Source organism: Zea mays, chromosome 2 (genome assembly GCF_902167145.1).
Source record: "Zea mays cultivar B73 chromosome 2, Zm-B73-REFERENCE-NAM-5.0, whole genome shotgun sequence".
In the NCBI taxonomy this organism is placed as follows: domain Eukaryota; kingdom Viridiplantae; phylum Streptophyta; class Magnoliopsida; order Poales; family Poaceae; genus Zea; species Zea mays.
In genome coordinates, this window is record NC_050097.1 from 197,917,128 (window position 1) to 197,933,092 (window position 15,965).

The window sequence follows — 15,965 nt, forward strand, 5'->3', positions numbered from 1 at the left end:
CTTTACATTCCGCACTTAATTCAAGCACTTTTCATTGTGTATTTGTTTAGCAAGTATTTGAAGTATTATCTTAGCTTTGTTACATTTCTAGTATTATTTTCTTAGTGCTAGTTGTTGGGGTGAAGTTGGGCTCTTGCTTAGCTCTTGCTTAGGTTTTAATTAGTGTTGATTTTTAGAAAAGCCCAATTCACCCCCCCTCTTGGGCATCGTGATCCTTTCACGAGCCCTGGGGTCGGGCAAGGCGGAGACCGTCTTCCGAGGTCGAGGTTGAGTCCGAGCCCTGGGGTCGGGCGAGGCAGAGCTTCCTATGGCGCCTGAGGCCGGTCTTGGAGGCTGTCAGCCTCACCCTGACGGGTGGCACAGCAGTCGGAGCAGCACAGGCGGCGTTGTTTTCCTGTCAGGTCAGCAGTGGAGGGGCGAAGTGACTGCGGTCACTTCGGCCTTGTCGACTAAGGAGCGTGCGTCAGGATAAGGTGTCAGGCGATCCTTGCATTAAATGCTCCTGCGATACGGTCGGTTGGCGTGGCGATTTGGCAAAGGTTGCTTCTCCGCGAAGCCTGCCCGAGCTGGGCCTCGGGCGAGTCGAAGGTGCGTCCGTTGTTTGAGGAGACCCTCGGGCGAGGCGTGAATCTGCCTTGGTCTACTGTTCCTGCCCGAGGTTGGGCTCGGGTGAGACAAGATCGTGTCCCTTGTGTGGACGGAGCCTTGACCGGAGTCACGCCCATCAGGCCTTTGCAACTTTGTGCTGATGGGGGTTACCAGCTGAGATTAGGAGTCTTAGGGGTACCCCTAATTATGGTCCCCGACACCATTGATCATCCATTTTTGATACAATAACCTCTGTTGGAGTGAATAAGCATTAAAGTCCAAGATCACAGAGTTGACCCACTGATAATAAGTTGAAGCTCAAAGGTGCAACCAAGAGAACATTTGAAATTGATAAATCATTTGAAATTGCCACCTTGCCAAGTCCTTGAACTTTCCCTTTTGAATTGTCCCCAAATATGATTTTGTCTTGTCCATCAACATTCTCATCAAGTGAGGTGAACATCTGTGGGTTACCTGTCATATGTTGTGTGCATCCACTGTCAATAACCCAATGGCTCCCACCAGTCTTGTAGTTCACCTACATCCACAAACAAATCAAGCTTGAGTTTTGAGGGCCCTATATTGCATAGGACCAGTGACTCTCTCAATTAAGGACTTTACAACCCAAATTTGTCTAGGTCTACTCTTGCTTGGTGGACCTAGGAATGTAACTTTGATCTTTCCATTTGCAACTTTTCTTAGAACATAATGAGCATTGAAAGCAAATGGTCTTGAGTGCTTAGGCAAGGGAGTTGGTGGTTTGGCTTTGTAGTTGTGGGCAAAGTGACCTTCTTTTCCACACTCAAAGCATTTGATAGGCTTATGAGTCTGCTTTGGCTTGTATTGAGTAGTTGCTTTCTTTTGCACAAAAGCATTGTATCCAATACCACTCTTGTTGTTTTTCATGACAGTGTTCATGAGCAATTCATTTTGGAGGTATTGGCCCTTGTTGAACTTTTGCACACTTGTTGCAAGATGTTCATTTTCACTCTTAAGTTTCTTGACCTCATTTTTAAGCCTTTCATTATCCACTGCCAACTCATTGTTGAAATCATTATTCTCAATAGCAACATTTCCTCTAGTAGTTGCATCAGTCAAATATCTCTTCAATTTTTGGTTGTCTAAAGTCAAGACTTCAACTTTTTCGGTCAATTCATCATGTAGACTAGTTTGCTCTCCTTGACTCAAATCATCACATGAGGTTGCTACATCAATCTTAACAACAAGGTTAAAAGCCTCATGTGTATTGCAAGATAAAAGTTTATTTTCAACAAGAAGATTATCATGATCAAATTTAATCTTAGTATAGTCTTCCTTAATTTTCACTAGTCTATCTTTCAACTCCCTATTAGCTTCATTTAACTTGTCACATTTATCCTTAGCATCTTTTAGGGAGGTTGTGAGCTCATTTACAGTGTATGACATAGTTTTGTTCTCTTCTTTCATTTCATCACTAGCTTTCATAACTATGTCATAATTGGCATTTAAAGATTCATTTTCATTTTTCAACTTATCACATTTATCTTTTGACTTCCTAATGATTTGAGTGTATTCTTTAAGCAAGTCAGCTAGTTCATCATAGGAAGGTGAAGCAAATTCCTCATCACTATCACTATCACTATCATCAGTAATATCAATATCATTTTGTACCTTCCGTTCACCTCTAGCCATGAGGCATAGGTGAGAAGTCGATGATGGCGATGGTGGTGGTGAAGAGAAGTCCCCGGCGATGGCGTCAACTTTTTCATCATTCTCTTCTTCACTTGAATAAGATCCACTTGATGACTCAATGTCAGTGAGCCTGTCACCAACAATATATGCCTTTCCATTTTCCTTTTTGTGGAACCTCTTTTGCTTCCCATCCTTCCTCTTGAAGAATCTCTTTTCCTTTTTCTCATCATCGTTGTCATCTTCTTTCTTGCCCTTGAACTTGTTCTTCTTGGGCTTGTTACATTGATGAGCAAGATAACCAAGCTCTCCACAGTTGTAGCAATCCATCTCAGAAATGGTCTTTCTTTTGCTGGAAAAGAATTTCTTCTTTCTTGAATCAAATTTGATGCCTTCTTTGTTGAGCTTCTTTAACATCTTGGTGGTCTTCCTCACCATCAAGGCAATGTTAGCATCAAGGTCATCATCACTTTAGGATTCTTCCTCAATTTGTACTTTAGCTTTTCCTTTTCTTTCTTGATTTGCTTTGAGAGCCAAATCCTTTCTCTTCGAAGATGACTCATCTTTGTCATTGATGTGCATGTACATCTCATGAGCACTGATCTTTCACAATATCTGTGTAGGTGTGGTAACTGAAAGATCCATTTGATGCAGTACAGTGACAATGTGTCCATATTTGTCAATTGGGAGGACACTGAGAATCTTCCTCACAACATCCGGTTGTGAGATTTGAGTAAGCCCCAATCCATTTACTTCCTCTACAAGAATATTAAGACGTGAGTACATAGCATTGGCATTTTCATTAGCAAGCATTTAAAAAGAATTTAACTTTCTCGTAGCAATGTGATATCTCTCCTCACGCTCACTCCTAGTTCCTTCATGTAGAGCACAAATGTCCATACACAAATCATGAGCATTTTTATGATTTCTAACTCTATTAAACACATCTTTGCAAAGGCCTCTAAAAAGGGTGTTTTTGGCCTTAGCATTCCATTTCTCATAATTAAACTCATCACCTACAAGATTTGTGGGATCTCTAGGTGCGGGAAATCCTTGTGTGGCGGCTTTATAGACACCAATGTCTATAGCCTCTAAATATGCTTCCATACGAATTTTCCAATATGGAAAATCGTCACCATCAAAAACGGGAGGAGGTCCATCCCCACCGGACATCGTTACTCTAGCGGTTAAGCTAATCTAAGAGCAACAAGACTTTGATACCAATTGAAAGGATCATGATGCCCAAGAGGGGGGTGAATTGGGCTTTTCTAAAAATCAACACTAATTAAACCCTAAGCAAGAGCCCAACTTCACCCCAACAACTAGCACTAAGAGAATAATACTAGAAATACAACAATGCTAAGTCAATACTTCAAATACTTGCTAAACAAATACACAATGTAAAATGCTTGAATTAAGTGCGGAATGTAAAGCAAGGTTTAGAAGACTCCTCCAATTTTTCCCGAGGTATCGAAGTGTCGGCACTCTCCACTAGTCCTCGTTGGAGCACCCGCGTAAGGGTATCGCTCCCCCTTGGTTCTCGCAAGAACCAAGTGCTCACTACGAGATGATCTTTTGCCACTCCGGCGCGGTGGATCCCTCACGACCGCTTACAAACTTGAGTCGGGTCACCAACAAGATCTCCACGGTGATCACCGAGCTCCCAACGCCACCAAGCCGTCTAGGTGATGCCGATCACCAAGAGTAACAAACCATAGACTTTCGCTTGACCAAGAGAAGCCTAATGCAAGTGGTGTGTGCTCTAGGTGGCTCTCGCTAGCGCTAATGAGGACCAAATGCGGGATTAAGATTCTCTCATCTCCTCACTAGGCTTTTGGCGATTGCAATGCTCTACCAATGTGCTGGAATTAATGTGGGCAGCAAGACATTAAATATGGTGGGTGGAGGGGGTATAAATAGCCCTCACTCACCAACTAGCCGTTACCAGCACTGTTCTGCGCATGGGCGCACCGGACAGTCCGGTGCGCCACCGGTGCGCCAACGGTCAACTCCAACGGCTAGTTCTGACAGCTAGCCGTTGGGCAGATGGCACACCGGACAGTGAACAACCATTGTCCGGTGCACACCGGACAGTCCGGTGCACTGTCCGGTGCGCTGTCCGGTGCGCAACTAAAATTCCACTCGGGAATCTTGCGCTCTCGGGTTTCTGCGTGGGGAAGCCCTTCCCCTAGGCCAGTCTGGCCCCACCTGGCAGAGGGCGCACCGGACAGTCCGGTGCCCCAAGGCCAGAAACCCTATTTTCTGTTTTATGTTGTTTTTCAAATTGGTTTTCGTTCTAACTTGTGAGTTTGTTCTAGAGTGTCATCTAGCACTATATGTGAGTGTAAATATGCACCAACACTACACTAGAACTCTCTTGGTCAAACTACTCATCGACAACCACTCTTTATAGTACGACTAAAACAAAATAAAAGACCTAACTAAATCATGAGTGTCCGCAACTCCTTGACACTCGGACTAAGTAGACTTTCACTTTTCGATTCGTCGGTTTAGCCGTCGCTTTGAGTTCTTATCTCCGGGATTGTTTTCACCGTTGTAGTGCTTCTACCTGTAATGCGACCTAACTTACCATTTGTCTCTGCAAAACATACGTTAGTCACATATAACATTACGTTGTCATTAATCACTAAAATCAACCAGGGACCTAGATGCTTTCAGGAACAAAGTGTTTCAACGATTTTATGGTCCTCATACATTTTAGGTATATTTGTATTCACCTCAATACACAGTTTTGAAGTAATTTTGGGTAAAAGAGTCCACGGTAATCCACTCCAACAATGCATATGAATTGATGCACTAGCGGATCCGGAGCTTTTTAGGAGCCGAGCTAAGCAGCTAAGTAGGTCTAATCTCCTTTATACATGGGATGCAGCATACTAGTTAATAAATTTAGTGAAGTCGAACGCCAAGGAGCTCAGGCAGACACCTCTTCCTAGTGACTGCATAATTCCTTCAACAGACAGCACCGACAGCTTAATCCAAACTAGCGGACCCAAGTCCCAAGCTGTTTGATCAGCAAAGAACATAAAAGAGTTGTAAGCATCAATGACTACAATAAAGCCTTTTATCCTGAGCAAGTTGATGTAGGTTGGAATTAAAAACCCAATAGAACAACAGAGTTAAAGTGCTTTGCAGATTTAATCTCATGACTTCACCGTAAAGTATTTGGATCAAACACACTTATTTGAAAACATCAATGTTTCTGCACCCGTACAAGACAAAACACACACCACGTTCTCCGTTCACAGGTCCTTCTCTAGCATCCCGCTGTCCTTGGTCAAGCTTTATGCAGAAGGTTCTACATGTTACTAAGGCATGCCGACTATTAAACACAATTACGCCTCCATATTAAATATTACTTGCAAGATACCATCCCTATCCAGGGACCAAGTGAGATCTTCACACAGCCATAGAGTGGTATGATCCATCAATTGTCTGTGCCGAAGTAGCGGTCGCCATATTCTCCCAGTCCTGGGATCACCCTGAATTCCTCGTTCAGACCATAATCGATTTCAGATGTAACAATCTTCAGCGAAGGAAATCGCTTGCAGATACACTGAATCCCTTCAGGAGCCTGTCCCACAAACAAACAAACAAAAATGAGTGTAGCAGTAGTTATGCAACTAAAGAAAAAAAGATAATAAGCAATTGAATCATCCAATATGCAAGGAAATATACCGAGATGAGATTGAGAAAAATGATCCGATCCTCAGGAACACCTTTTCTTATAAGAAGGTCAATTGCTTGGGCTACTGAGTTGCCTACAAAAAAAAACATCATGCGAGCTTAGTGAGACACACTTGTGCTACCTGTTTTTTTTTTACAATCAGGGGGGTGAGCATCCCCACCTGAATATATATCAATATTCGCATGGCAAAGCCACACATCAACAACCTCGTTATTAGGGAAACGAGGCAAAACCCTTACAGTAGCCCAAACGGCTCGAAGATTACACCAAGCAAAACAGAGATTACAAAAGAGGAGATACAACAGCAATGAGCGTTGGCCTAACACGGCCCACCGGAAAACAGGAAAACAAGAGCAAAATGATAGCACTAACTAAATCCACCACTGAGCGACACCACTCCAGCGACCTCCATTCCTCTAGACTGTTAGGCACCGAGTTCAATCTGACAGACGACAGTCGTGACTACATCATCTTAGGGCGACACATCCAGGCTTCCAAACGACGGCCGCCAACGCCCCGTGAGGGGAGGAATCCTCCAGGGAGGGAAGAACGCCAAATGGAGAAACGAGGACGTCCAAGAGAGGGGACCATGGTCTCGTAGACCCGGCAAAAGATGAGACGATTTGATCAAGGACCTGGAGAATAGCTGGGGTAGAGACACTAGCAGTAGAGTCACGAGGCAACCATCAAACGCCAAGGAAGAGAGACACACGATGGTGCAGGCTAGAAGGCTAGGATGACCACCATAGATCGACGGAGAGCAACCCCCAAGAACATGCTTGCCGGCACAAGGGGTCAAAGCACCACCACAAACTCCCATCGTAGCTACGCCGCTCCATTGTTGTGTGGCCCTCTAGGTGAGGTACCACGCAAGTGCGAACGGGGACTAAGGGCGAAGGGAGCACACCAACAACTTCGAACCGAAAATGACGATCTCCCCTCAAGCTAGCAGTGACACTGCAACGGCTCATCCGGGCTCCGCATGCTAATATCCAACGCCATTTGAAGGGAGGAGCCCTCGAAGGGGGATGGTAGGAGAGGCGGAAAACACCGACCCAGCATGAGATTTAGCGCCTCCTACCAGCAGAGAGCTCGCCGACAAAGCAGAGGCGCCAAGGGTGGGTGCCCGCCGCACCACGATGAGGTCGTGCGTCGATGCCAGGCTCAACGACACCAGAAATCCTGCAAAGAGGTGAAGACTAGAAGGGAGGGACCTCCGAGATGACGCCCCTTTGATGGCTATCGTTGCCGACAAAGCAACACACCCCGCTGGATTTGCTTGATGTCGCCTTCAAGAAGGTTGTCACGCCAACGGCGCCGCCGACGCCAACCGAAGGTGGGTCGGGTTTTCACCCGCAAAATCCAGCGGTGAGAGGTGGCGAAGGTGCGGAAGGACGCCTCCAAGGAGGAAGTGGCATCCGCAGACGTCATCACCCAGGCTTTCGCCATGAGCTCTGCCATACCACCCACGGGAGAATGGCAATGTTGTGCGCTAGCCCCGGCGCAGCCAAGCTGAGCCCCGCCGCACGCACGACAACGGGGCAGCAATGGTGTGGCCAGACCAGCCTTCTTCACGGAGGTCGGGAAGACCAGATCCGGAGTCCAAGATGGCAGACCTGGGCCCCCCACATGGGCGGAACTGCTCAGGGCTCGCCGGAGGGCGCCCGAGATGTTGCTCCCCTTGCTTCGACCAGCCGGGGCCAGCACAACCCAGAGCCCATAGCTGGGACTAGGAGCTGGCAGGCCACCCACTGCCAGTGGACCGACGCCACGACGTCGACAGCGCGTGGCGGCAAGGGACCGACCCGGAGCGACGCGCAGGGGCCAGCGCCAGCGCCGGCACAGGTTGGCTCCAGGTGAAGACCCGAGCCCCGCCGCACGCACGTCCCGGGCTCCCGTGCCGTGGAGCGTCGCCACGCCAACGAGCCGTATGGCGATCAAGCGGCCGCGCCCGCCGAGACGGTGGGAGCCGGAGAGGCCCCGCCACCGCCGCCCTCCCCGCGAGCCGCACGGATTTCCTGCGGCCCACTCAGGCAGCAGCGCGGTAGTAGGAGGCTCCCGGCGTGGCGTCGGCGGCTAGGGATGTCGGAGGAGTCCGAGCGGGAGGAGGTGTTGGAGAGGAGAGAGGGGAGGAGATGCAGCAGCTACTGGATTGTTGGCCCCGCCGCCACCCTCCTGACTGCCGCACGGCCACGCCAACGAGCCGTATGGCGATCAGGCGGCCGCGCCCGCCGAGACGGTGGGAGCCGGAGAGGCCCCGCCACCGCCGCCCTCCCCGCGAGCCGCACGGATTTCAGGCAGCAGCGCGGCAGTAGGAGGCTCCCGGCGTGGCGTCGGCGGCTAGGGATGTCGGAGGAGTCCGAGCGGGAGGAGGTGTTGGAGAGGAGAGAGGGGAGAAGATGCAGCAGCTACTGGATTGTTGGCCCCGCCGCCGCCCTCCTGACTGCCGCACGGGCATCCCACAAGCAGCTCCGGCGGCGGCGAGACGGGGGAGGAGGGAGAGTGGGCTGTCGCCTTGGGCGGGATTTCGAAATCGCCGAGCGGGGCCCTGGAAAAGGTCCACTCTTCAGGAATCCTTGTGCTACCTGTTCATAGCCTGTATTGTACCAACTAACTATGAAGCACAGGAAGTATCTAGTAGGTACAGTGATAAGCATTTCTTCAAACTTCAGAAAATGGACACCAAACTTTCATATTGATTGAAGGCATAAAGTATGACCGATTAATTCAGCAATGCATCAGCTTTTACAAGATTCAGGGCATTTCCAAACAGACATGCCAATAAACAAAATTCTTCAGTGGTTGCAAAATCTGTGAGAATCATTGAGTGACATTGTATCAGGATATCTCGTTGTCCAAATCATTTCTGTATATACATGCATAGTTCCAACAGGATGTTATTTTTTTCATCACAAGTTCACAACCTAAATCAACCTCAGTTCAAACAAACAAGGAACAGAAACAGAATATCAGGTAAAACTGACCTGTACCAAGCACCGGATCCAAAAGTAGAACATGTCGTTCAGCAATATCCATGGGCAGTTTGTGATAAACAAGCTAGATGCAGAAAGTTTATAATAGTTATCCATCGTGATTAACTCGATCATTTTAAGCATACTCCCTCTGCTATAAAATGTGAGTTTTAGTTTTTCATAAATCAAACTTCTCTAAACTGACCAGGTTTATAGAAAAATGTACCAACATATACAACACAAATTAATTTCATCAAGTCCAACATGAAATGCCTTGATAGTGTATTTAATTGGTTATATGGGAAAATATTTTTTCTACAAACTTGGTCAAAGTTAGAGAAATTTGACTTAGAACAAAGCTGAAGCACCTTACATTTTGGACAAAGGGAGTACCTGTTAAGGAATTTGTTTATCATAAGATCTGAATGCTTACCTGTTGTCCATTGTCTCCAACACGATGAATTAGAATTTTCCCAATTTTTATTCCTTTACAACAAGCACGCAATGCGTTCTCCATACTCTCACCACTGCAATGAGATGAGGTATAAATAAAGCTAAAATCACTCCATACATCTATTAATATATTAAAATTGTGCACAAGATTGACTGCAAAAATGCATACATTCAGGGAAGGGAATTTGGGACATGATGCATATGAAGGATCCTAACATGATTTTTTTTAAACAATAACATGAAATTTTAGAACAAGTTGCTTGCACAGAAGTTAAACATGAAAATAATGAGTATCAAGTGGTCATAATGATTCATGATGGTAAAGTATGAATGCTAAAAGGAATGAAGTACTCATAAAAGAAGAGTATACAGACAAAGCAGGAGGAAATGTTCCACATAATTAGTCTGTTTTATTTCCAAAACTATGTTGCAAGAGCATGGAAATTGGAAAATACAAAAAGCAGAAGCTTCTACATGCCAAGACATAACGCGAAATTCTATACATAACAAATCTTCATGTACATTCTTGTTTAACATCTATAATGAGCCATAGTTAATTCAGAGTGTGTCCAACTGTCCATCATTAAGATCCCTGCTTCCTCAAATGTTTGTGCTTGTGTGTTTGTGTAGACAGCAACTTTATTTTGCATACCTTCGCACAATAGAGACTCCACAGAGCTTCTTACAAAAGTCAACTCCCATATAAACAGATCCTGAACCCAGACAAACATGACATGAGATAATGTTCAACCACAAGCATAGTATTTTTAATTCTCAATGTAAAGATACACCTAAGCAAAAAATGACAAAAAGAAGAGATAAAACTGTCTGAAATGAGAAGGATCATCAATAAGCTTTTTTTTACTTTGCCTTTCCAAAGATATTTCAAACATAATAAAATCAAACCTTATCTAGATACTTGTTTTATAGCCAGCCACATATTGCCATTTCAATGAGGTACTGATGTTATCAGGAAACAAGAATGAAAGCCAGCTTGCTACATAACAGTGTGGCACAATATCCATTACTGTTGAGGTGGCTAAGTTTCTCAGCAACAAGATGGCACAAAGTATTAACTTATTCTAGACAGTTACAGAAGATATTCCTCGGAACCTAAACCTGCAAGTCAAACATTCTGGATGGAACAAAATAGGGGAAAAAATACTCATAAGGTGCACAGCTAAGCAGCTACAAGATATAAGGTGCCACTTGCAAAATACCTGTTGGGGTAATAACCTGCTTTTCTGTAAATGGCAAATGTCCAAGACCATGCTCCACTACCTTAAACAGCAAATCCATAAATCAACTAAATGAATTAAATCGGCCTTGAAGTTGAGAAGGGAAATAAAGACGATGAAATAAAGTAGTACCAAACGGATCAATCGATCTGAATAAAATACAAAGTCAGGTGTGGTGATGTCCCTATCACGGATAAGAGTATGCATTCCTCGGATCTGTCAAATTCATCATTACAAAAGGCAAGAAATTACAAAATTGGCAAAATAAGAAACCATTGATAAAGATTTCTAGATTTACCTGAAAAGTTGATTGAACAACATGAACATTTGGATAGATTTTGCACAAGTCATGCTGACCAAGTTTTGTACGGATATGTTGAACAATCAGATCAACTGCTACATGGTTATCACCACCTCGAGGAATGATCACGTCAGCATACTTCTTTGAAGGCAAAACAAAATCATCGAACGCTGGCTTCACAAACCTCCCATACTATAAATCCAACAGAATTTCATGTTACAATACAAGCACTTGATAAAAAAAGAAACATGTAAAAGGCGTAGAAAACCACAGGGTTATAAGCCCAAGGTAAAATAAAATAAAAGGACTACTTGGTCAAGCACGGAGCTGATATCTCTTCCTCTTTCAACTGTATCACGTCTGATTCGTCGAGCAAGCCTAATGTCAGCATCTGATTGATGCATCACAGACCCCACAAAAGAAATGAACAACATTTCAGCTTTAAGGTCAATTCATAATTGCTATAACAAAATAAATGCTACAGTGAGAATGAGGGTAAACCTGTGTCTACAAAAATTTTCATGTCCATCAGATTGCGAACTCTCTGGTCATGGAACACTAAAATGCCCTCCAAAATAATGACATCTGATGCATTGACCTGACAAAATGAAATTGGATCAGGTACTTAGTTGGGAAAAGGTTTGTGATGTATATTAGCTTACAATCACACGAGCTTCCTACATTTAAACATAACAAATAAGGACTCAATTTTTAGGTATATATCGCTATTCCTATTTTACCTTATGTTTAGAATTTTACATGCTACTTTTCAGATGTGACGCTCTGTACCAATATTTATATCTATAACATAAAAAATAGAATATGACAATAATGAAAATCAAACCTCCAATTTTGTTGTCTTACTATAGATTCCCCTCTAGGGAAGATAAGGACAGACCCCGTACCAGGGGTCTGAGGAAGGGATAAACTGAGGCAAGCCTTCCCCCATCAAATGTGGAGAGGCTGCTTCGAATCCGTGACCCGGTGACTTAGTGAGACAGCTTTCACCACTGCACCAGGCCTACCCTTCTCCTCCGGGGCAGATAAGGAGGGATCAAAAATAAAGTTGCAAATGCTCTAAAAAACAAAAAAAGGAAATTTGGTTGAAAATAGGTTCATAGTCTGAAACAGTCATCTCATCACACAGGCATAAAAGACAAGGAAAGAAATGATCTATAGAATCATTCACAGGCCAATGCCATGAACTCAAAACCATAAAGGATTGGCAAAATTTTCATAATGACAATTTTCTGAGTGACTGATACCTTTCTAAAGCTTTCAGAACACCGTCGATGCTTCTTGAAATCATATATAGGAACATTTACAGGTTGAGCACATTTCAGCTGCCCCATGCATTCTAGAAGTTGCTCTGTATCAAATGCATCTGCAAGCAAATAATACATTCCATCTCATATGTGAACAAATCAATTCAGCTATGATCGCTACCACAGGCTGGGTACCCAAAACAACAAATGCATTACCAGGGTGATCAAAATTATAGTCTTGTGCATGTGCAGACTCTTCAGCAGTAAGGCCACGGTAAAACGAATCCTGCAAAATGTCAAGCCCAAAATGAGTTTCAACGGGTTTTTCAGAAGTTACCACCATCAGATCGATGTGCACGACTTGTCAAACCTAATACATATTCGTCAATTCTAACTAGCGCAGCCCACAAGCTAGTCAAAATGGAAATATGCGCACAACCTCACTAGTATTTCCATACAAATACACAACAACCTGCAGCCATCCCACATCTATGCAATCACTAGGTTACATCTGCGATCTTCCAGTTCGAACTGCATAACGCGAATACACTATACAAAACCAGGAAAGTACTGAACCAAGATTGACAGGAGACAATAATAGCAGCAGCAGGACGCTCTCAAAGCAAAACAATCCAGCCGCAGAAGTAGCAGTAACCACACACACACCTGGTTAACGAGCACGACACGGTGGTCGTGCAGCTGCTGGATGATCATGTCGCACACCGTCGTCTTCCCCGACGCCGTCCCTCCAGAAACCCCTTTGAGAAAATCAAGCAGAAATTCTGAATCCGGACCACCAAATGAGAAGCGGCTAGCCAGCACGAGAAGAGGAGAAAGGGCGGGACCGAGCCGGCCATTCCACGCGCTCGAGCGGCGAGCGCTAGCAGGGAGAGGTCGCCTGACGACCTACCGATGACGAATGGCTGCCGGGCAGCGGCAGGAGAGGGAAGCTCGGTGGTGCCGTTGGCGTAGACGGCTCCGTTGGAGTGCGTGTGCGCCGCGGCGGCGGGGGAGGAGGAAGGGGAAGAGGGCGCAGAGGTGGAGAGGCGCAGCGCCTCGAGGCGGAGGCCGCTGAAGTGGGCCCCCACCGCGGCCTCCATGACGTCGTCCACCGCCTTGTCCGGCATCGCCTCCCGCGCCGCCGGTCGATCGGGATTCGGGATTGATTCGCGGGTTTCTGGTGCGAGGCGAGCTTGTGTACGCGGCCGGTATCTATCGTCTCCGCGAGGTTTATTAGGGAAAGTTTAGCACGTGCATTAGATATTTGAATACCTATTATTACGGGTATTAAATATAGTTTATAAAACTAATTCTATAACTGTGAAATTAAGACTAAATGGAGAGAAAAAATTATTAAACCTAATTAATACATTATTAACATTCACTATACTCCGTCGCATCATGAGTAAATCGTAGATTAGTTAGGTTTAATAATGGGATGTTTGGTTTGTAGGAACTAATTATATTTTAATTTTCGTATTTAACAATTTATGGACTAAAATACAATAAAATAGAGGGACTCAAAATTAGTCCCTAGAAACTAACACGCCCTAATTTCATCTTATTGTTTAGTTCTCATCAATATAATTAGTTTTATAATTAAAATATATTTAATATTTAACTAGCATCCAAATATCTTATGTGGCCATGACTAATATTTAGTATGAGAAAACAAACGAGAACTTGAGAGCACCTAGAGGGGGTGAATAGGTGATCCTGTAAAAAACTTGAAATTTAATGCCACAAAACTTGATTAAGAGTTAGCACAATAAAGCCAAGTGGCTATAAAGGAGTTCTTGCAAGACACGATAACCACAAGAAGATCAACACAGATAGGCATAGTGGTTTATCTCGTGGTTCGGCCAAGTCCAACACTTGCCTACTCCACGTTGTGGCGTCCCAACGGATGAGGGTTGCAATCAACCCCTCTCAAACGGTCCAAAGACTCACTTGAATACCACGGTGTTTTGCTTTGTTTACTATATCCCGCTTGCGAGGAATCTCCACAACTTGGAGTCTCTCGCATTTACAATTTGATGTTCACAAAGAAGCACGGAAGTAAGGATGGAATGAGCAACGCACACAAGACACAAAATCAGAGCACAACACGCACACAAGTCACAACTCGAGCTCACAACACAACCCAAAGAGTTCTCTACTCAAATGGAGCTCTAGTTGCTATCACAAGGAATCGAATGCGCGGAATTGGAGTCTTGGTGCTTAGGAATGCTTAGAGAATGCTTGGTGTATTCCTCCATGCGCCTAGGGGTCCCTTTTATAGCCCCAAGGTAGCTAGGAGTCGTTGAGAGCATTCCAGGAAGGCAATTCTTGCCTTCTATCGCCTGGCGCACCGGACAGTCCGATGCACCACCGGACACTGACCGGTGCGGATTTCTTTCCTTCTTTGGCGAAGCCGACCGTTGGAGATTCAGAGCCGTTGGCGCACCGGACACTGTCCGGTGCACACCGGACAGTCCGGTGCCCCCTTCTGACCGTTGGCTCTGCCACGCGTCGCGCGCGGATTACGCGGCCGACCGTTGGCCCGGCCGACTGTTGCACCACCGGACAGTCTGGTGATTTATAGTCGTACACCGCCGTCGAAGTCCCGAGAGCAGCCAGTTGACAGACGCCAGCCTGGCGCACCGGACACTGTCCGGTGTACCCAGACCGAGCAGTCTTTTGGCTGTACTCATCCAATTTTCCATAATTGTTTCTCCTGTTTCTAGCACTTAGACACAATACATTAGTCTTCAAAACAATGTACTAAGTCTAGAAACATACCTTTAATCTTGATTTGCACTTCTTGAGTCCTTGGCACAATTTAACACTTAGGCACTTGTGTTGGACACTTAATCACCAAAATACTTAGAAATGGCCCAAGGGAACATTTCCCTTTCAATCTCCCCATTTTTGGTGATTTATGCCAACACAATAAAAAGCAACTAAAAGAAGTGCAACATCAATGCAAATGAAAACTCAAATTTGTTTTGATTTAAATTTGGCATATTTGGATCATTCTTTGCCACCACTTGGTTTTTTTTTGCAAATCAAACTCAATTTCCTATCTCTAAGTCAAACACACTTGTTGAGACATAAAGAGAGTTGTTCAAAGAGAAATTGATCAAAGATTTCAAAAACTCCCCCTATTTCCCATAATCAAATATTCTCCCCACAAGAGATCAACTTTTGACAAAAAGAGACATTTAGAATTTTGACAAATCAAAAGTCCTAACTCTACTATTTTCAAAATTCTCAAGTGGTAGCTGATCCATTTATTGCTTTGGCCTTATTTTCTCCCCCTTTGGCATCAAGCACCAAAACGGGATCAATCTTGGCCCTTAAACCCCATTGCCTCACCAAAATCTTCAATTAAGAGTAAAAAGGCAATAAGAGCATGAAGATAAATTTGGAGTTGTTACTCTTTCATCGGAGTGCAGTGGAAGTCTTTCATGGTCCAAGTTCAACATTCCCTTTCAATCCACCTTTGAGACTAAGTTAAGAACACTCAAGCACATGGTTAGTCTTAAAGGATCAAGTTGTAGCACAACTCCCCCTAAATATGTGCATTACTTGCAAATGGACTTATGAGGTCCGGGGAGTGCTTGTACAACTTGAGCACCATACATAAACAACAAAATGCATAAGGAACATGATTAAAGGCATAAAACACATGTATGCTATAAATCAATCCAGGTTCCGCGAATCTAAGACATTTAGCTCACTACGCAGCCTGCAAAAGGTCTTCTCATCTAGAGGTTTGGTAAAGATATC

At 44.7% G+C, this 15,965-nt stretch overlaps 1 protein-coding gene across 3 annotated transcripts; it reads right to left on the reverse strand.

Annotated features, from left to right (window-relative positions):
* Positions 1–5,385: 5,385 nt before the first annotated feature.
* Positions 5,386–13,427, reverse strand: LOC100282453 (uncharacterized). Of its 3 annotated transcripts, NM_001155363.1 has the most exon segments (15): positions 5,403–5,618; positions 5,686–5,851; positions 5,956–6,038; positions 8,950–9,022; positions 9,371–9,464; positions 10,043–10,103; positions 10,611–10,671; positions 10,761–10,844; positions 10,927–11,121; positions 11,241–11,320; positions 11,431–11,527; positions 12,195–12,313; positions 12,411–12,480; positions 12,861–12,952; positions 13,105–13,389. In NM_001155363.1, coding segments are annotated over 14 exon segments (1,473 nt in total). In that variant the 5' UTR covers positions 13,322–13,389; the 3' UTR covers positions 5,403–5,618; positions 5,686–5,704.
* Between the last annotated feature and the right edge of the window lie 2,538 nt (positions 13,428–15,965).